The sequence below is a fragment of the Dermacentor andersoni genome, chromosome 8 (assembly GCF_023375885.2).
Source record: "Dermacentor andersoni chromosome 8, qqDerAnde1_hic_scaffold, whole genome shotgun sequence".
NCBI classification, from domain to species: Eukaryota; Metazoa; Arthropoda; class Arachnida; order Ixodida; family Ixodidae; genus Dermacentor; species Dermacentor andersoni.
The window spans coordinates 101359923-101382513 of NC_092821.1; the positions used below are offsets into that span (position 1 = coordinate 101359923).

A 22591-nucleotide genomic window follows, 5' to 3' on the forward strand; every position below is an offset into this window, starting at 1 on the left:
TGACCTACATGACACACATTTTATGACATTCATTTCATGACCGATTATTTATGTTTGTGAGGACGGTACTCGAGGACCTGCCTAGCTCAATCGAAGCAGAGCCCTTAGCAAAGTATCTGCCATGACAAGATTTTTGCCGGGCACACATTCAACCTTGAAGATAAAGCGAATTATTATCATTCGGGCTGGCTGAAGAGCAGTTTGTGAACAATCTCTAATTTCTAGTCATCTGAGATACTCCCTAAACCTCTTCGCTGTCCATGTTAAGGCTTATGCTTCCTTCTTGATCTGCGCGTAGCGAAGATCTGTCGCCACGAACTACCTGGAAGCAAACGCCACTAGACAGCGCTCACACTCACCTTGCTCTTGCAGCAAGACCGCGCTGAAGGCACATGAAGAAGCAGCAGCGGAAACTAATGACGGCCGCTTTGGGTCATACTTTGCGATGCAATGATCCCAACATATTAGTTATTTCATGCTACTAAGAGCCTCTTGTGGAGGTTCACCCTATGTCCACTCGCGACTCTTTTGCATAAGTTAGCGCAGCGGAGCACTTATCTGTGACATATTAGGAATAAACCTGGCTAGGTTATTAGCAATTACAAGAAGCCTCCGCACAACGCTTGCGTCCCGAGGGGGTGCTAAGTTTCTAAAGTCATTCACGTTTTTTGGATCCGGTTTTGCGCCTCCGTTATCGATAAGGCATATCAGAAACGCTTCTTTTGCGACCACGAAGCAACACTTCGTTTTGTTTTGCGTTACACCTTGTATTTCCACATTTTTCTAATGTATTCTGAAAACACTAGTGATGTTCTGCTTTCGTGCGACCAAAAAGGGTAATTATCATCGATCAACTAGACAACTGCTGGAATGACAGTCAGGTTTTGGACATTCGTTTCTGAAAGTACTCAGGCGCCGATGTGATACCAAATGATAGCCTCTGAATGCAATACCTTGCATGCGACGTTATGAAAGTGGTAAACTTCTTATTCTCGCTGAATAACTTGATCTGGTAAAAGCCATAATTCGCGTTTAGCTTAAGGCATACTGTCACACCACTAACAACCCTAGAATCTTCTCCACAGCGGGCCGAACAAGGTTCCCTAAGTACATTTGCGTTTAGAAGCGTCAAACCTACACAAATTTGTAGTGCTCCTGATGGTTTCCACACTGGAACCATTGCAGCGCACCATTATTAATGTCCCTCTAGTTTTCTTATTAAGTCCTATCTTTCCACGTCATCCAAGTCATGCTTCATAGCATCTCTCATAGCAAGACGAATGCGGCTTGTCACATGAACCGCATAGGGCACAGAGTTTCGCTTCAAGCAGATGGTATGCTCTCCCGATAGTACACCTAATCCCTGAAACAGCTGAGGGTACCCGTGCTCCCAAAGTCCTGAAGACGATATGCCGTCTACAAATTTAACGATCCCGAGACATTCTGCGACTACTATACCAAGAAGAACGGACGCGACGAAGCATTGATTAATCCTCTATATTTGATAGTTGCCTGCTTCCAACTAATAACCGCAGTGAACCTTCTGAAAACGTTTAATAAATTCCCGCTTGGTAATAATAATAATATTTGGGGTTTTACGTGCCAAAACCACTTTCTGATTATGAGGCACGCCGTAGTGGAGGGCTCCGGAAATTTCGACCACCTGGGGTTCTTTAACGTGCACCTAAATCTAAGTACACGGGTGTTTTCGCATTTCGCCCCCATCGAAATGCGGCCGCCGTGGCCGGGATTCGATCCCGCGACCTCGTGCTCAGCAGCCCAACACCATAGCCACTGAGCAACCACGGCGGGTAATTCCCGCTTGGTATTGTTGCAACTATTCCCGTTCTATCTAACGTAGATGACATACCAGGGAATGTTGAAGGAATCAGAAATACTTTAGCGCCCATGTGCTAATTCGCGGAAACTGGCGTTCCATTAATATACTCTTGAACGAATTCGCACACGCAGAGTAATTGTAAACAGCATCGAGACAATGAAACGCATTGTCTTTATCAAGTGAAGACAGCCCTACCTTGCTGGATGTGAATCCTTTGTTGCCACGGACGGCATTGAAGTGTCCCTCAAGGTTGCAGTGCTAACACTTTGCTGCTTTTGCCGGGCTCGCCAGCCTTGCCCGTAGAACGGACACATCTGAGCTTTGTCATGAGGTATGCAGCCTCCTACGCAATGCGCGGCATGCTCCTTTCGAAGAGGTTGCGAAGACGCGCTCTTATTCTCGATAGAGTCCACATCCGTTTCCATTGTCGTAAGAGGCGAACCTCCATTGTCCTGCAACTGCAGCGGCTGCTCGTCTACTGTTTCTTTGAGATGGGCCTTGGCAACGGCGCTTGCCAACATGAGGTCGGAGTCCATTTACACTGTTTCGGAAAGCTTCACGTCCCCGAGGCCAACGGCAAAGCAGTCGCGAAGCAATATTTCTTTGAGACTGCTGATTTCGCACCTGTCTCCAAGCGTGTGCAGTGCTGTGACGAAATTGTCTCCTGACATGCCTGGATTCTCGCTTCCGTGGTGAAATCAAGCGCTTTGGTAAACGACGTTGGCAGCAACCATGAAGTGCTTGTCAAACTTCCCTTTGACGATGTTGTATTTCTTCGCATCGTCTTCCGGCAAGCCGAAGGTTTGAAATATCGTCCTCGCTTGCCTTTCGACTGGGTAGAGTCCGGACTTAAGCTTCCTCGCTTCCCTCGGTAAATTCCGACGCAAACCGTAGTCATTGAATTCTTGCGACCATGCTGGCCATTCGGTCATTCTTTGAAAGTGGAAATTCGATGGGCGCTGAATGGAGAATGTTTCAGAGGAAGGTGGCCTTGACTCCTCAGCAGGCTTGATGGTGTTGTCATGCCTCTTTGTAGAAAGATCCACACCGAAGGAGCACAGCGTGACGCAACTTTCCTGACATTGGTCGAAAACTGACACCACTAGCGTTGCTTCCATCGTGTTCGGGCGGACGCACTGAAGAATGAACACAACAGACCATCGTCGAAGTCCGAAACCAAGAATCCCCCCATTTATTCCCAGTGAAGTTTTATACGTGCTGGCGGGCAATTACGTCACCGCCGAGCTCGGACACCATAGCCATCTTGGAACGTGGGCGCCGCTCGGTGGAACGCCGGAGCAATTTGATGCGTCGCGGTGCTTATTAATCGAAGCTTTCGTGAATGCGACGCCTACTCTACTTCTTTCTGCCAATCTTCAGCCAGTTGACATCCTTAGATGAATCATTTTTTCAAGTGGAACTCGATCTTCTGGGGCCTTTCCCAATGTCAACCCCTGGTAATACATTGGTTGCAGTCGCTTCTAACTATGAAACGTGGTGTACTGTAACCAAGCGCTTCCAATTATCCGCGCTACTTGCCAATTTCATTGTTCACGATGTCATCCTACACCGCGGTGTTCCTGGTCAGTTAATCACGGTCCGCGGTGGCTGTTTCCTGTATATATTGGACGACATTCTGCGTGCCTTCTCGACCAATCACAATTTCACCACTGCGTACCATCCACGGACGCCTCATAGATATGCTTGCTATGTAGGTTTTTAAGGACCGTGAAGACTGGGGGATTAACCTGCCTTTTGTGACCTTCGCTGATAGCCCTTACAATCAAGAAAAAGCTGGCTACTCACCTTTTGATGTACTCTTGATGGACTTTTGATGTCTACATCCAGTGCCTTTTCAGCTGATGCTCTTGCCCATGTTAACATCGCCCGCCAGGTTGCCTGCGATTTGTTATGGGCTTCATAGGTTAATCAAAAATGTATTTAGGACCACCGACACCGGGAGGTAAACTTATCTCCAAGATCGCTCGTCTTGCTGCGGTTGCCGTCATGATGCGTCGGCCTATGCTAAAAACTTCTTTCACGTTATGTTGGCCCTTATCCCGTCGTACGTGAAGTCACTAACGTTGCCTATGAGATCGTTGCGCTAAACCTGAAGTCAGCATGTAGAACAGTCACGATTACCATGCTCCATGTCTAGCGCCTTAAACAGGGGCACTCTCAGCCTGAGTCCTAATTGTACCAGGACGACTCTTTTCGCCGGCGGGAAATGCCATGCGCAGCCATCGTATGGTCGGTGCTTGGACGATGACAACGACGACTCTGTGGCAATCTGGGTTGCATGCACTAGCCCTACCGCTGCTGCAGTGTTGTGCACCTTTGCTTGTGAATATATTGCTTGTATATATTCTCCCCATATTAGTATAATAAAAAAATGGCAACTTGACTTTTGCATTAACTCTAAGTAAATGACTAACATAAGCAGAATATTATCGCATACTTTTCTGTATATGTGAGAGAGAGTGTGTTTATTAGAAAAAAAACACATTTTTACCGGCGCGTATAAAACCGCTGGCATGCTGCTCTGTTTATAGATGAGCAATGGGATTAAAATATTCGAGATAAGAAAGAAAGTATAAAAATAAATGCCAAAAATGCGCAAGTGGGCCTGATAGCAATATTTGCAGGTGAGATGGAGAGTAAATTGAAGCTTTTCTATATCAAATGGCGAGTCTTTAAAATGGATGACTAAACAACAGAACGCTGTTCATCGTGCGACCTCTTTGTGCCCTCTACAAGGCAACCCTAAACCCTAAAGCAGCCCTCCAAAGTATATAGAACAGGCACAAACAATGTAATAACCAACCCACATCATATGTATTTTCCTATCTTTACCACAAGAATAAGGTTGCTGGGAATTTAAGCATGTTTCAGTGGATACCTGGTCAGGGCGGTATTTTGCGAAACCAAAAAGCGTTTGAAGCTACACGAAATGGACTTTAATACCGAAATTTCAGAATAATCTTTTTTTACGAAAGCCAACACTTTCAACATGGCAAAATATAAGCCTACAAAAATAAAGAAGACCACCTATGGAATCTGTCGCTTCTCCACGATAGCTTCCTGCGTTCTATTGACCCAGTAGTAAGGCCAGAAATTACATGACCACTTCCTCGGCCCTAACAGGCATTGTACTATCGCCTTCAACTGACATTGGTATGCGCGAACAATTATGTGTAGCGCATAGGGCGTACCACTTTTCCTTACCGTGATAACTGTGGCAGCTTAGACAGTGGAGCACGTACTACTTAAACGTCCCCCGTACTGCTATAAGAGAAAATTTTTGAGCGACTACTGGAAATGATTTGCCACGGCCCGGTAACCTTACCCAGCATCTTAAGTCCATTTTACGGCCTTCCAAAACAGCGGCGCGTTTTGAATTTTTTGTTCATATACCTGCCAGAAATTTGTTTAATAGGAAATCATGCTGTTGTCAAAACATAGGCTCCATAGAATAGATCCAAAATACTCTATAGTTGTCTTCTGCCCAGAAGCTTTCTGGGTAGTTTGTGCAGTAGCAACTGGAAGATTAGAGTTGAGGAATGTGACTTGGAAAAAAATTAGCAGAGCCGATTTAACAATGAATATCGGTGGCAGTGTGTTTAGCATTGAATTAATATAACGGAATCACGTCCTAGTTGCAAATACCAGCACCTTCCATCGCCTTCCAGTGTGAAAACAAAGCATTTTTTGGCACTGAATGGCGTTCGTTAGGAGTCAATGGGACACCGGTTAGAACACTGGATAAGAGCTGCGTCACACTACAAGAGACGCTGGTTTCACTTCTATGACGATGGGAAGCACTGGTTTATGTTGTGCAAGCGCCGATTCTGTGTGCAGTTTGCTGGCTTGTACTGGAAACTGGCTGGTTGCATTTCCGCCGCACTGTTTCGAGTAAGCGAGGATTATAGGTGCTTGTTAACATTAAAGTTGGATACAATTTAAACAGTAGATAGTTTTCTTTCTCTGCCAACCCGAAAAAAATTACTACGTGAGATGTATCCTAAAGGAAACAACTGGATCGGTCATTTCTGAAGGTGCTCTGCAAATCCGCGTATCATACTTGAGATCCTCAGCCAATAAATATAAAGTTGCGTAAAAGATATTTATTGGTTAGTTATGGGGGAAACAAACAAAATTGGCTGAGTTGCTATAGGCTATCGCGAATGACATGCGTTCGGATTAATTCGTTTCTGACGCGCCTTACATTTCTAAATTCTTGGGTCAAGTTATGTGGGACAGTCTGTATATGGCAGAGACTTAATTCAACATGGTAAATGACCATTATGGCAGGCACTTATTGTCAAACATAAAGGATTGTTCCGGTCGCGTACCACGATGGAGCTCCCAACTCCAAGACATCGACGTCACCACAGTCTATAGCCGCGTTTACATGAATGCGACAGTGTCGCATCGCATCGCATTTCTAGCGCATCGCATTTCTAGCGCATCGCATTCATGTAAACAGCGGTACAGCGCTAGGAAAGCGCATCGCTATAAAGCGCCAGGCGAGGGTAGATTTACGGGCGCGAGTCGACTCTCGCAGAGCATGTAAACGCAAGAACGTCGCATTAGGAATTATGGGAAGGAATTAGCTGCATGACTGCCGCGCTGGGGAAGCTGCGAGACAGCAACGCCCGACGCAGAAGCAAAATAGCGTCCCCCACGGCAACTTCCCTCGCACGCCGCGTGCTCTACGCGAAACTATTTCTCCACAGAGTAAACCACTGCTTTCCTTGTCATCATATCTGAATTAAATATTTGTGAGCTGTTAGATTATAGAGACGGAACGCTGCATTCCCAAGCATTTTGCACAAGCGTCAGGCTCTCGGTAGTCGGTACAGTTGGCACTCAGCCACCAACTTGCACTCGGCCCTCTACCGGAAACCAGTTACACCGGAAGTCGGCTGCACTTCCCTTATGCCACACCTTGTGGCGCTACGTTCTCGCGAGAGGTAATGCGCTACGTGTAAACGGCGTCGCATCGCCTTTCCCAAATGCGTTGGAAATGCGATGTGCCATTGTCGCATTTATGTAAACGGGGCTTACAGCTCTGGACGGAAGCATTCTGATGCCGACTTCCTGTCGCATGGCTCTACAGACCCGCCACCGCAACGCCAACTGGATGACGACGCTTTCCTGAGAAGAATAAGCGCAGACGACTTTACCGAGCAGCAGCAAGCAGACCCAGAGCTAAGAAGCCTGGATGAGTATTTGAAAGGCAAGTCTGACACTGTCCCGAGGACATTTTGGCGTGGATTGTGGTTGTTCTCCTTGCGAAATGACGTCCTGGTGAAGAACGTTTCCGGAACCCGTGTAAACTACATCCTGCTTGTGGTCCCAGAGTTCTAACCAGAAGTCCTGCAAGCCCTGCATGACGATCAGGCAGCTGGACACGTCTGCTTTTCCCGGGCACTCACAAGAATACTAATATTGGCAGCGCCTAACCGCCGAGGTTTCCCATTACGTCAAGACATGCCGTAGCTGCCAAAGACACAAGACGTAGCAGAGAAGGCCAGCAGGATTACAACAGTTCATCGAGCCTCCTTGCCGATAGTTTCAGCAGATCGTGATGGAATTGTTGCGACGCTTTCCGACGTCAACAAACCTTAAAAAGTGGATCGTCATTGCGTCGGACTACTTCCCCCACTTCGCTGAAACGCAAGCTCTGCCTTAAGGAAGCGCAGCCGAAGTGGTGAAATTCTTTCTCGACAACATCCTTCTGGGACGGGATGCTCCAGCAGTCCTCATCAACGACAAATGAGCGCCCTATACAGCAGACTACACCCAAGCCATTCTCCAAATCAGCTAGACAAGTCATAGAAGGACAATTGCCTGCCCCACGCAGACGAATAGTCTTACGGAGGGGCAGAACGACACCTACGCCGATGTGCTAGCAATCTACGTTGACGTTGAGCACAAAACGTCGGATGTCATGCTGCTGTACGTAACCTTCGCTTATAACAAGGCAGTGCATGAAACGACGCACAACAAAAAGAAAGAATAAAATGCTGTTCAAGGTAGTTTACGGAAGGAACGTGGCGACTACTCTCGACGCCATGCTGGGACACGTCGAGGACGAAGAGAATCTCGACGTCACCGCCTATCTCCACCGCACCGAAGAAGCCCGACAGCTTGCCCGCATGCGCATCAAGAACCAGTGGTGGACCTACAGCGGGATCTACAATCCTCGGCGACGCTACGTGTCATACCAACCCGGCGACCATGTTTCCCTCTGGGCTGCCATACGCAGAAGAGCACGCAGCAAGGAACGGTTATGATGCTATTTGGGACCCTACAGGATCATCTGATGCATTGGCGCACTGGACTTGGAGTCATGCCAGACGGCATTTCACAATCGCAGCGGCGTCGCGCACCATCTGAGCTCGTGCACGTTGTGCGTTTTAAGGCTTGCTTCACCTGCTGATGAACTTAGGAACTTTGCTTATTTGTTCATCTTTTCTTTGTTTTTTATTATTCGTGCTGTTCATTCCGCTTGTATGTTTGCAGTATTGGGAGGATGTTTTATAAGAGGGGGCATTGATACGTGGTGCTTGTTTATCTTTGTCCAGTGACCACCGTTCGTGCCTAAGAAATAGTAAATGTTATCGCTCATCGTAAAATGCGCCTGCATGATCTAGAGCTTAGGCGAATGGTATTGTTCATTCTATCTTTTCTCTATGTACTTGCCGAACCTTATGAGATTGCAAGTGAGACACGAATGGGCCAGCAGTTTCTGCAAACCATGGAGGCGCCAGCAATTGCGCTATAACCTTCGACGAGTGATGTAGAAAACAGATGCCCTTGACCCTCTGATCACAATTTGACGATCAACGACTTTGTGGGCCGCCATTCTTGTACTTGAAATGTAGCCAGCTTTTGCGGGCACAGGTTTGCCTTAGCTCCAGTCGTAAACATTACCGATCATGGGAAAGCGTTCGCCCCCATGATGGTAGAAGTCTCCAAGCTCTAGCTTTATTCAACAGCGCAGTGGTCTGGCTCACAACCCCCAAATAAATAGACTGACCGAACAGTTGATAAAGGTTGTCGCGGTTATGCGCTCGACGTGTGTTGCCGCTGATCCCAGAAACTTGTTCGACATCTTGCTATGTAACATTTGGGCGCTAAACTGGAACTTAAGAACCACGAGGCTTCACACATCTTCCTGGACTCCTCGAAACAGATATTGCTGCAACTACGCCGCAGCCACCATAATGGCACCGTGAAAACCACTAATAATAATTAAAAAACTTTTTGTTGGTTTACACAAGCAGAATCTAGAAGCAGCACCTAGTTGTTCTAAGTTAAACTGTTAGCTCGGACGTAACTCCAATTGCGCCTATTCAAATACATATGAAACGCAAGACCGCTTTTCTTTGATAACCAATGGGTTGATTTTAATGAAGTTTGTTGACTTTTACAGAGAAAGTTAGATTTTGGTGAGTGCTAGAAGTCGACTTTTTATTTAAGGCCTGAATGCACTAAATAACATTTTCAGAAAGTTTTAAGGCACCACCATCTAAGAGGGAGTGCCGAAACTCGAAAAGACAAGCAGCCTCGTATACCGAAAGTTAAAAGCTGAATGTTTATTTCGCCACTCTGAACGCCCTGTTATTTCGTACTTAAACCACTAGCAAACACGTAAAGTATCACGAACATTGTTACCGCTGCTGATACTTTGCTAGCTGCTCGCAGAGGTATTTATGACCGTGCTGTTTGTAAATATGGAGCAAATAGTGGCATGATGGCCCCGTTGCGTTGTAATGTGCAGGTAAGACGGCTGTGGTGGGAGAAAAGGACGTGAAGCAATGCTAGCGTTTAGAGCGACTAGATATAAATTGCCTGCTCTAAGTGCGTGGGTGATATTAACCAGGGGTTTTCGCATAAACAGTGTCTCACGTGTATTATGAACAGTTTACCACGTTGGAAAAACAGTTGCAGGATCCCGTTTACCTTCACAACTATGTTGCATACTTTTTTAAATAATGAGACAGCCTGGGTAAAGCCTATCAATGAAAACGTCAGTGCTTTTGTTTTCAGAAAGCAACACGTCACATTCAACGTCAGCAGCCGGCAGGATATGACAGTGGTCACTGTCGAATATGCATCCCTCCGTAAGAATTTATTTCTTACCTAGCGCTATTAGGCATTGCTTTATATTTAACCGTTTATAAAGATTTCTATTCATACTAAGAATTTGGTCTGAATGCATCTTACTCTTCATCAATAGAGCAAGAACATGGTACATGGAGAAGTAAAGTCGTATCTTTCCTTTACTCTACATTTATATATAAATATTGTTGTAGTAACACATGTGGATACTACCTAATAATAGTTGTTCCGCAATAAAAAAGTGTATTTAAAAATAATGAAGCCGAGTTGTTGTAAGGTTGTAGAAAGATGACACGCATATACGCATCAGAGGGTCTGTGTGCTTTTGCTCCTCAAGCAGGCACGTATTAGGTCACAACTATGTGTTGATGTCTTACTCGTAATCGCAAGTCTTTTCAACAAAACGAAAAAAAAATGGTCTGTAGAGTGAAGCACCTCGAACATGGTCAACTCACTAACATAACTCATTTGTGTGATGGTTTCATCTGTCATCGTCAGAGCTGACACAGCCGCCCAATAAGAACTGCGCATGCAAAGTACAGAGAAAGGTGCACCGGTCTTTAGAGAAATTGACTTTGAGTGAACCTTTCATAGCTGCGTAAAATTCGTGGCATTATTAGCCGTAATATGGCGATTGACACAGGAGGTGCGCAATACTGACTTCGCGCAAAAAATATTTGCACATAGGCGTGTTACTTATTATCTTTTAGAAGGCTTGAGTCTTCTCAAATGCCCTCTTGGGCCAGGGGTGACGGCGAGTTACACAATCACCGCATAAAAGTAAGAACATAGAACGCAAACAGTCGGTTCACAAATAATTTACTCATTACGCATCGTATTGAATCAGAGATCCACCAAACTGAACTAAGTTGGGTGGGGCTGTAACAATATTTGCTGTGAAATATTTATTACAGTGCTGTGAAGGAGTTTTAGAAGCTCTGTGAGGTATACCTCTGTTGCACAGCTGTACATACGGTAGTTGTGCGTACAGTTATGCCTGTTCAAATGATTTGGCCAAGCTCTCAATTATCCAGTTTTGCACTGTGATCTCCTTGCCACTTTACCACATCTTGTGACTCGCTCTGTTGCTTGGTTAAGCGCTTTCATTGTACGAGTATATGTGTGACCATTTCTGCGAACCACCGAAGTTTCGGTTGGCAGAACTCATTCATTCACTAGTTAAAGTAAAATAAAAAATGATTAAGAACATGACAGTACTATTACTCACACTGTGTTAACATTTAAACTGAACCTATCTTGAAGCAAAGAGTATTTCTGAAAGTTCTGACGAACAATGCGATCAATATTTCATTATTGTATAAGTCAACCAGGCAGAATAGTTGCTGTAGGAATGAGAACGCTTAAGTCGAGTAATACACTTAGTGATCAGGGAGAATATGCGCACTACAACCAGGTATACAATGAGAAACTGTCTCTTTGTCTAAGAGTAACGTATGCGCAAATTGAGCATTTATGCAGGCACTTCGCTACTGTCCCATAGTAGAGGTCGATGTTGCTACTGTATTGTCTGATCGCATTCAGGTACACACTTTGAATGAGGTGTTAATCAAAAAAAGTGCCGCCTCCCCGTACATGCGACTCATAAACCAACAGCAGCTACATTTTAAGAGGCGCAGTGACTTTGGTAGCTTCGAAGGCAAAAAAGTACCCCGTCTCTAGAAGCGATAGGGACCTCGAAACTTTGGCATGACTTAAAGCTGTTGCATAATAGGATGTTAGATATTTATTTGCTATAACACTGAAAAAACTAAATAATTTATTTTACTGTAAGCTTTCACGTATTCCTTGTCATTCACGGGACGCTGGAAGTGTGTAATCAATTATGATAAGACAATATTTCTGCAATAGTTAATTTTACTATGTCAGGGCGAACAAGAATCTGTAACCTAGGGCATTATGTACTCAGGTGTGATATTTTTGATAAATGAATGAATCCCATTGTATTTTAGATGCACATGACCACAAGTATTGAATAGACGTGGTCTCTGTTTTTGTTATTGCCGTTTTTCCGGAATCATGACTACAAAACATTCAACGAAGAATGGCAATGTCGTCCAATTGCAAGACATATAAACCTACAAACAAGTGACTTATTATGCTATTGAAATATAATGGGCCTTAGGAAGAAAGGTATAATTATTAGTTCTATAGAACTATATTCTTCAATAAAAACACGCCTAATCACTTCTTATAAACGTTGCATATAGACGACTAGAATGTTTCTATAAACTAAAAATCAACAGCATTATTTTTCACTAAGCAAGGACATCTTGCAGCGGCGTGAATTGCTTGTTATGTCGCGAAAAGCACTGAAACCTGCACATTAGAAAAGGTTAAACCATGGAGTTGTATTTCTTATTTTTTCGGGGTTGAGGGTGAATATGGAAGAGTTCTTGCGGGATACTAATGTACTAATTTGCCATTTTGGGAGATATCTGAGCAAAATGTTCTCAAGAAGTGCTCTCAGTGATGAGAATTGTGTATGCTTTTTTTAGCTTTGGCACTCGGAACAATATCTTTAATGCACATGCCTCCATCTTTCAGCAAACACCGTGACACATTTAAATGAGGGACAATCATATCTAAGCGGCGAATTCGTCGTCGTCGATGTTAGTGACGAATGCTTAGTAGTGAAATTAATGAGTGAAAATGCTGGTGAGTACCACTCTACCAGAGCGTTTTGAGTTTTACCGCTGTAATTTTTTGCAGTCTGATAACTACAACATTGAAAAAAAAAACGTGTATTCTCAACAACGTAAAATGCACGAATATGTAGCCGATCATACAAAGCCACGAGGCAATACAGATAAGGGAAGCATAGGGTGTAATAAGCTGTGGTTGAAATGGAAGTGCCGAAAAGAATGAATAAGATAGGAGGTAAAAGCCGACAAAAAATTACTTGTCGCCGGTGCAGCCAGCACTGACAACGTTCACATTACGATGGTGCTACGCTATAAGTTGTCCCACAGCTATGGCCTTCAATACGTCCACTAATTTGAGTGTTTGCATGTACTACATCAAGTCGAGTGTTAGCCAGCGCCCCTCAAAGCCATGGCGGTTCGATGTGGATAAGTCTTTTTTTAACGATGGTCTAACGTATTAGGAGAACATAAAAGGCGGCACGTGGCTAATAAGCCCTGGTATGTTGCCTAATGACATCAAGGCTACCAGATTTGAAACCTTCCCTTTCACTGAACGAGAAGGAAAACCGAGGGGCTTAATTTTCTGTAATCACGGCTCTATTAAGCCAACCGACACTTAAGCCAAGTAAAGAATAGCGGAGATTAGCTATGCTGTATTTTGGAATGCCAATAATAAAGATAAATGTGGAAACGAAAGAGCACGGTGCAAGAACTTGCCGAACAGCCCTTCAGTAACAGTTATGCGCTCAATAGCCTTTTAAAGATGATATGGAATTGGATTCACACACCGGCGAGGACCTGCGCAACGCAGCGCGGGAACGCTGCATTACCAGGGCAGCATTATGAAAATTCTTCGCCACCTGTGTGTTTTGTGCATAGTCAGTGGTAGAGAAGTTTCGTGCACAAATATAAATATCTTTTTACTAGTTGCTGGCTGTTCGGCGCAGATTTACGCACATCGGCTAGGCTTGCTGAAGGTGCGAGTCTCTCGGTAGCTGGTGCAGTGCATCTTTATCGATGTCTCCGCGTTGGCATCGTAAAACTGCACAAGAGCCTTGACGTGTGTCACTCATTTAGAGTAAATCACCATTGATGCGCGTTTCACAAATCTTCCACAACTCTGAACACGACAAATGACCTAGTTGCCTTGCACTTCTAGGGCCCTATAACGTAAAACTATTCCAATATGTTTCTATTCCAATCTCCTGACGTCAAATTTGCGTAACCGCCAACGCAAGCACCGGGCGGTCACCCGCAGGGTTGTCTGAGCAGACCAATCAAACGCTCTCCTCGTGCATAGGAGGTCACTGTTGCTTGCTTGAAAAACGAATAACATTGCCTACACTGAGCGGTTTGTCGTATCTAATTGGCTGACAAGAGGCGAGGAGAAGGCTCAAGTGGAGAGGGATTCGATGGGGCCGAGCCACTGCACTGAAAATCGATAACCAGATGAAGAGGGTGGTGCCGGCGTCTACGATTGGTCGGCTTTCCCTTACTTAGCTTGCCGTGGCTGGTCGAAAATAGCGGCGGCATGCAACGGAAGCTCAAGAATGACGCTAAAGCGGACCCTCAGCAAAGAAGAGTTGGCAGGATGAGGGGGTAAACGTGCCGAAAGTGCTCGAAAACGTTACACGGCCACGCAAGAAGTTTTATTCACCGCAAATACACTCATGCTCTCCGGCAGGTGCGAGTAGCCAGCGTCTGAGCGATCAGCGGCAGCCATCTTCTATTCCTTTCGGAACGGGGCAGCCTACGGCTATTCCGAAGAAAATTCAGTTTTGTTCGGCATATTAATGCATCTTTATCGCGTACACGTCACTTTGACTCCATGAGTTCTTGCGGTTTTGTGACATCGCGTGACAGGCAGGTGAAGTGGGTGCAGCCCGAAACCTTTTTACCAATAGCCAAGGGCTAATGGCGAAAAGCGGTCGAATAAGAAATAACTGTTTTTCTTTTTTCTGTCAAATCATGCATAATCAGTGTGTACACATCATATCAGATTGGGAGGTATCGCGGTTTTCGTGACGTCGCGTGACAGACAGGTGAAGTGGGGGTGGTCGAAAAAAGTTTTTGACCAATTGTGGAGGGCTGATAGCAGAATTGGAATAGAAAAGTTTGGAATAGTTTTACGTTATAGCGCCCCTACTTGCGTTTTCTGCGCGGTCATTTGAGTCGATGTGAGCGTAATTTTTCCGCAGAAAAACGAAGACACAGTGGAGCATGAAGACGTGTCCCGTGGTAGGGTCAGCAAAACACAGCGATGCCACAGTTTAGCGCTCCGAAGGAGCCGTCACAACTCGAGCTTTTGACGGCCAGCCAAAGCCGGAGCACAAAACAAAAATTTTGTTTGAAAACTTTGAATGCAGTGGCACTTTGTATTTTTTCTAATACGTAAAACACAAATGAACAATGTTCCAGTTGCACAAGCTTTTGGTCTAGTTCGTAAATTTATTATTCAATGTGAGCTATTTACATAACTAGCACGTAGTGGCACGGGTGCTCTTGCGTCCTTTCGGCAGTTTAGGGGAGAGAGATTTGAAGAAGTCGCAGGAAAACATGGCTGATCTTTACAAAGATAATGTATATGTTTTTGTGCAAACTGCACAGTTGTAGTATACGCTCTATTGGTTTTTGACAACTCGTGACTAAAATACCCGATGAATCTCAAGCGCAAAGCGAGGCACTCAATCTGTACCGGGTAACCATGAGGCTCTGCTTTCACCCAGCCGCTCGCGAACCAGTCATTGGCGATTAACGAAGGCTGCACGTTCCCGGTCACTGTTGTCATGCAGCTGTTATGATCGGGTTTTGGGGTTCATGCTTTGAACTCAGACGTCACCCAGACGGCTACTTGTGTTAATTGTTGGGGCGCGTAAGGCGTGGTAGGTGGCCTGCGCTATACAAAAGCGGCGCACTCAGGTGGCTACGTGAAACCCCGCCGTCGTCCGTACCCGTCGTCGACAGTTGCCTGCAGGTAGAAAATGAATTCCAGGTGTTGAACGAAGGCAGAAACTGGTTTATTTTACATATTTACCAGACTTGTTCAAGATATGGGAGCACACTTCATCTCGTAACACTTTAAGTGTCTGCACACTACTTGTCTGAGCACACACGTCAGCACACATCTCACTGCTCCAAAGGTGTCCGTATTTAATGTACTCTTTTTCCGTAGTTTCCCACACAAGCGAATTTGATGACGTTGTTGCGGCCGAAGAGAGGAGTCGTGCTGTTCACTGAGTTCCGCCCATGGTCGCACCAACTTGCTTGATTCAACTTCCGATGTCTGACATTCGAAGCAACGACGACGAAATCTGGAAACGGGGGTTTAATCTCCTTCCACCAAAGTCATAGACACTGTCTCCTTGCGCTCCAAGACGGTGACTTTGTCAGAGTCATGAAACTGGCATTCGCAGTCGTGAGTGATTCCGCGCAAGGCGGTGGTTATGGTGGCCGTCAGGTGAGTTCCTTTCTTTGCACGTCACAGCCGATGTCGGGACCCGTCACCGTCTAGACAGGATCACTAAAGAGTGTGCATGGCCGTTTTGGGACGCAACAATGCTAGCTTACATAGTTATATACAAACGATTGATGAACCAAGTTCTATGATTACTGTTAATGACGACGACATAATAGCGCTAATGAAAACATGATTAAAAAACAAAAGATAAAACTAGGAGCTGTTGCATTAAAATATCCAGTAGCTTCTGTATCACAGTAATTCAACTAGCAGAAGTAATCATGATCACTTGCAGGTAGCAGATGGAAACATAACTCAATTTGTGTGCCAGTAAATACTGATTTAGAACTAGTGTGGTTTTTTGTTCATAAACTACAAGAAGCTTATTATCCTTATCTGTTATTGTTCTCTTACTTGCAGAAGTTTATTCTATGTCAAGCTGCATGACGGTTTGAACAAAATCAGAGTTTGCTTTCAAATAGCCGATATTATACTCATGGGTGTTGTCAACTTTAGACGATCATTCTGGTCTTGCGCGTTCCCCGTTTCGCAGCAACATTGCGCTCAGTCGGACCGATTCATGGTCCTATGTATTTTCAATGGTTTATTTCAAGTGGTCGCTTTTCCGATATGCGTAACCATTAACACTTCACTTCTTGCTCATGTACTGACGTAATCTATGGATTTTAGCGACAACACATTTATCCGGTTTAGGTGAGCATTCTACATTGAGTTGACACCATCAGCAGCACGACTATTCCAGGCTACTTGTTCCAAAGTTATCTAGGATTATTTCTTCCTTTTCATTCTAAAGTTTTCACTTGGGTATGATACAAAGGCATGCCAGAAGTAGACAACGAATTTCATTCATGCCTTAATGTAGAATTGAGCGATGACCAAGCCACAAATTTAACGTTCTACGTCGGGTGGACGGAGAAGTCGAATGTCTTGACCTGGTAGTGGCAACGCCGACCCAAGTAAAGCATGAGGTCATAGTTCTGCGGAAACTCTCGGGGTGGAGAGAAGTGATTAATTAAGCGATAATGAAACATCCACCCCATCGTAGCAATTGCTACAAAGAAAACCCATACGGGTGCCTGATAAGAAAAGCCTCGCAGCTGAGTGAGTGAGTTAGTGAAAACTTATGAGTCTTTCAAGAGTTTCGCGGTTACGAGGTCTCCGTCGTCTTCATCTTCTTGGCGCTGGCGACTTGAGACTCCTCTTCAGCAAGGGTGGGCCCCTATTCCAAGGCTCCACTGAGTCGTGCTGCATCGCTCGCGTGCTGCACTAGGGCCCTTTGGGCCGTGAGCTCGCTGCTGGTGAGCCGGCTCTCCCATTGCTCCGCACTCGGGTGTTCGTGTTTCTGGAATGCTTTGTTGCGTTCGCACTCCCAGGTGATGTGGTAGAGTGTAGGTTTGGCACCGCACCAAGGGCAGGTGGCCCTGTATTGTGTCGGAAACATCTTATTGAGCACGTGTAAGTTGGGGAAGGAGTTTGTTTGTAGTCTGCGCCAGCTGGTCGCTTCCTCCTTTGTGAGGTCTTTGTGTGGTGGCGGATGTCTAATTCTAGTTCCTCTATGTAAGTTCAGGGTCTCTGCGTATCCCTCCTCGCAAGCCTGTAGGTGGGTCTCCGCGGCATCCGACCGCCCAGCTCGGAACGCCTCGCCTCGAGCTAGGCTGTCTGCCCTTTCGTTCCCCCCTATGCCTACGTGACCCGGGATCCAGATTAGTTTGTACCTGGGCTTTTCCTTCTCGGCGGAGGTGGCTCCGCTGAGTATTCTGAGGGCAGTTTTGCTGATTCTGCCTCTCGTATAGTTCTTGCACACCTCTTTTGAGTCCGTCAGTATGTTGAGAGATCGGCCTGTTCTATAACCTTCCGCTGCCGCCAGCGCTACGGCAATCTCCTCGGCCTCCGCTGTGCCAGCGACCTTTGCCGTGGCATACGTGATTGGGTTTCCTTCCTTGTTAACCACTACCGTCGCGGCCACGCGTTCTCTTCCGTGTAGATATACGGCGGCGTCCGTGCATACTGTATTGTCTAGCTGGGCTAGCGTTCTCTCAACGTATTCGGCCCTACCTTTTCGCCTGTTTTCGTGTAGGTTGGGATCCATATTTCTCGGCAGTGGTCCCACATTAATGGTTTTTCTGAGGTGGTCCGGTACGTCCGCGTATCTGTCTGTCAGTCCGCTCGTGTCCCGACCCAACCTTCTCAGGAGCGCTCGTCCCGTAGGGGTGCCTCTCAGTCTCGCGGTTTGCGTACCCAGCAGAGCCTCGGCGAGCTCGCTGAAGGTGTTGCTGATGCCCAGCTGGAGCAACAGCTGAAGAAATATTCGTCCTGCTCCGGAACTTGAACCCGCGACCACCGCCTTTCCGGGGAACCCACTCTACCATCTGAGCGAACAAGGCGGCTAGCAGACGGCATGGTGAAGTGAAATTTGTGAATAACTCCAAGGAAACGCAACAGTTTCACGTATTAGTTCTGCGGGAAACCGCAAGATGGAGAGGAGTGATTAATTAAGGGAAAGTGAAACATCCAGGACAAACTTGTCTGCAACTGTCAGGTTTTTTTTTTTTTTCGAGGAACTAGTATGGCTTTCCTTTGTACCAATTGCTGCGATCGGGTAGCACGACTGCCTCTCCCGTAATGCTGTCGGCCGCCCAGAATATGATAAATGTGACCGTCCGGAGCAATGACTCTTGCGTCCGGGCTATTTCTGCTCTGCATGGCATTCGCACTTAACAACAGTGTTATGTCTACTTAGGTGTTCTATTCGATTGTCTCCATTCCGGAAATGCTGAGCCCGAGTTGCCCATGTTCCTGCTCCACGACGACGTTCTCTACCGTCGCAGCTTGCCCTGAAGGGCAAGAATTGTTACTCGTTGTACCATGCCACCTCAGCACATTAGTTATTTCGCAGTTGCATGATGCCCCTGCTGCAGGCCACCTCGGCGTTTCGAGTACTTACGCCTGCACCGCTCTGTGCACCGCTACGTTGCAGCCTCGCTCTGTCAGCGCCGCAAAAAACCTGCGCTGCCCATTGGCAGCCTTCACCCCATCGATGAGCCCTCAGAACGACTCTTTCGCTTCGGTCTCAATCTTCTCAGCCTTTTGCGACGTGGAGATCTGAAAGAGGTAGGTCGTTTTCACGACTGATCGCGCAACCCGGTACTCGATCACGCGAGCTTTGCGCACAAGCTCTGCAACTGAGGTGTGCGAATGTCCTTTCACATGACGTCATCCTCCATCATGGCGCAGTTCAACAGCTCCTCACTGATCGCGGCCGCACCTTCTTTTCCCGAGTAGTTGAAGACCTACTTCGTTCCTGTCTGCCGAGGACAAGCTTTCCACCGCCTACCACTCACGGACAAAAGGACTGACGGAGCGCCTCCATCGCTCGTTGACAGAAATGCGGTCTACATTTCCGACGATCAGAGTTATGGGACCGCACGTTACCCTTCATGGCCTCCGCCTAAAATATGTTGTGTGACGAGACCACTGGCTTTTTGCCCTTTTAGCTCTTGTTCGGCTGCCACATTTGTTTCCCTTTGATACACTGCTTCCTTCCTCGACGAAGACTTCCGCAGAATACTCTCAAGACATTTTCACCCAGGCTCGCACGGCATGTGAGATTCCAATAACCCGGCTCACTGATCCTCAGGCAGCGTAGATCTCCTATGCCAGCTGACATCGGGACGTTCGATTTCCTCCTGTGGACACTATGACGCGGCGTCGGCTTGTCTGCAAATGAGATGTTGCCGTGCTGCGCAGGACCCTTCACGATGTTGCATCAGCTTGACGATGCCAACTTTGAGATTGATCCGCTAGACTCGCGTGTCGCCGCGGACGTTGAGTATATATGTCCCATCTGAATGCTTTTTTATAACGAGTTCAGCTCCCTTAAAGTTAGCGCCGAGACAGTGCCTTTACGCGTAGTGTTACGTTACGGCGCAAGATAGAGTGGCACAAGTCAGAAGAACTCGATTGGACGTGCAGAGGTGGAGTCGGTAGCGAGGGCCCTCTTATTTTTGTATCGTTGTCTCGCTTGTATATATTGCAAACTAATCTTAATATGTGTCGTCTGTGTTGTAACGATATATATATATATATATATATATATATATATATATATATATATATATATATATATATATTATATATATATATATATATATATATATATGTATATGTGTGTGTGTGTGTGTGTGTGTGTGTGTGTGTGTGTGTGTGTATGAGTAAAAGTGAAATACTTCAGGCTACCTTTTATATCTGAAGGTCTTGAGCGGTGCTACAAGCTAAACAGAACAAGTGTTTCATTTCAACAATTTGCATCTGTGGACTCGTCTCTATCAGGGTTTACCAAAAAATGGCATTTTTGCGCTGATAGTGACGACAGTAGACTGTGTGCCTGGTTTTTCGTACGTACGTATAACAGCAGAGGACAGTGGTGACAGTGACTCACTGTTTCTAGGCCCTTGGAAAATTTACAGCAGCCTTATTAGCAACGATGCGGCGCAAGAGGCAGAGATGCCATTGCCGGGCAGAGAGGCCATTGCAAAAAGATACACAAGCAGGAGAAGGCGGAGTATAGCGGTACCTAGGTTCCCGTTGACCCGAGCCAAGGAATGAAGAAACGGTCGCTGCATAGTACCAGGACGCGTGTTCCCGTTGTAGAGGGAGGGAAGACAATTTGAATAGGGCGATGGGTGACACAATAGAGAAGAAGGGTGGAAGGAAGGTAGTAAGGCGGCAACTTGTAGAAAGTAACACAGTGTCACAATACGCATATGCTAGGGACGGCCCGTTCTGGCGATTTTTGTGGTGCAGCTGAAGTGCGGGTAGGAAAAACACATAAAAGATATACACAGGAGTTGCAAAGCGAGTACGTAGTTTGGCTTACAGTCTTAGGGAGCTGAGTTAGGGAGTCTCCTTGTGTTTGCCGTTCTCGAACGTTAACTGGACAACTTATACCATGCCAGCTTGTGCTGTTTTTTAGTAGGGGCAATAAATCACTCAGAATGACTGCCTATATATTATAGCTGGCAGGGCGGAGGATACCAGATTTATTAGGTGGCCGCTCACCCCCTGAAGTGCACGCGGAAGAAACAGCAAGCGGTGTCCAGCGTTTCACTTTTCGAGTAGAGAGCATGTGTCCACGCTCCCCTCTCTCACTGCATATCCAGGAGATACGTCAGCCACCCAGGACTCTAAAGAATTCGTTTAGCGCACGTTCCAAATTTATAGAAGAAGAATTATCCTCTCTGCTTGTATGGACGGGTTTCTTAGCAACCATATTGCAAGAGCGCCACGCTCACGCGTACGGAGGAATCATCTGGCGGTCTAACATGCCTGTACAAGGATAAACTCGGCAGAATTTTCACATGCGCGTGGTGAATGTTGCACCGCAGACGAAAAGGAGGCTCTTTCCGACATATGCCTGCTTACACACCTCGCATAGATTTTTGTTCACGATGCGTCGTGTACAAAAACTGTGTAATTGTGTCATACAAATTGTGACTCCAGTTACTGGAATCGCAATGAAAATGTTTCTATTAATTTTATATTTAAAACCAAGTTCGATGCCTCAGCTGTGTATGTTTTTGTCTTGTGACGAAAAACCTAGCAGCAAGATTTTCAGCACGGTTGACAAACGCTGGTCCCGTCGGGCTTGAGTGTTGTCTCCGTGACACTCAAATTCTTTAATATGTTTTTCTATAAACAGGATGAGGCGGCCGCTGGAAGATTGAAGTGAGTTGGCTGCTTTGTATTAGGATATATGACAACTGATTATGATTATGACAACTTCTGTTGCGCAACATAAGAAGGGTGCTTACAGTTACCAGGCGCTTCACAGCGCTGTTATGATCAGTGCCTCCAGTGTAAGTGTAGGCGTCGAACATTGGTGGTTCGTGAGATAATATTGCGGAAGATTGTCGGCTTCAACTTCAACTTCAACTTGTGTTGGTGCGCACAGCCCTTTATCCAACAATAGAACGCCGAACGGGGCCGATGGGACGAACATGGCAACAATTCCAATTCTATTTGTTGTTCTTGAAGTGAAGCAGTACGAGACAGTCACGTATGTGGACACATCTATCCCTCTATGCGCACGCCGCACAACGACAAAGCGAGCATGGCGGTGACAACAGAGATTACTAAAAGGTTTCACATGTTACGAGCGGAACGACGAAAATCGGTGCAGTGGCACGCGTCGCAATGCGCTTTAAGAGGGCCCCTCTCACATGATTGCGATTTCAACAATGCGACAGCTGCGACGCCCAGGGTTGCTTACTGCCAGGTTTCGAGGCACACACTGCATAATTGTTTTATATTAGTGAAGAAAATTTTTAAATTATAATATTAGTGACTTTTTTGATTAGGAGCAAATATTATGCATGTTTAGTAATTTGGAAACGTGTTAGTTAAGATTTGTTTTGGAGTGCGCAACAATGCTTTCTGAAGTTCAGTGCGACACGGAGCACGTAAACGGCTGTTCGCAGGTGG

The 22591-nt window shown here is 46.0% G+C and overlaps 1 protein-coding gene across 2 annotated transcripts in view; it reads left to right on the forward strand.

Annotated features, from left to right (window-relative positions):
* LOC129384356 (uncharacterized) overlaps positions 1 to 22591 on the forward strand; it is a 121823-nt gene that overhangs the window by 88901 nt on the left and 10331 nt on the right. Inside the window, exons 8-9 of one of the 2 annotated variants that reach the window (XM_055069738.1) lie at positions 9899 to 9972; positions 12536 to 12646. In XM_055069738.1, coding sequence (XP_054925713.1) covers positions 9899 to 9972; positions 12536 to 12646 — 185 coding nt within the window. The remainder of the gene's footprint in view (positions 1 to 9898; positions 9973 to 12535; positions 12647 to 22591) is intronic. The other variant, XM_055069739.1, reaches the window with a different exon arrangement.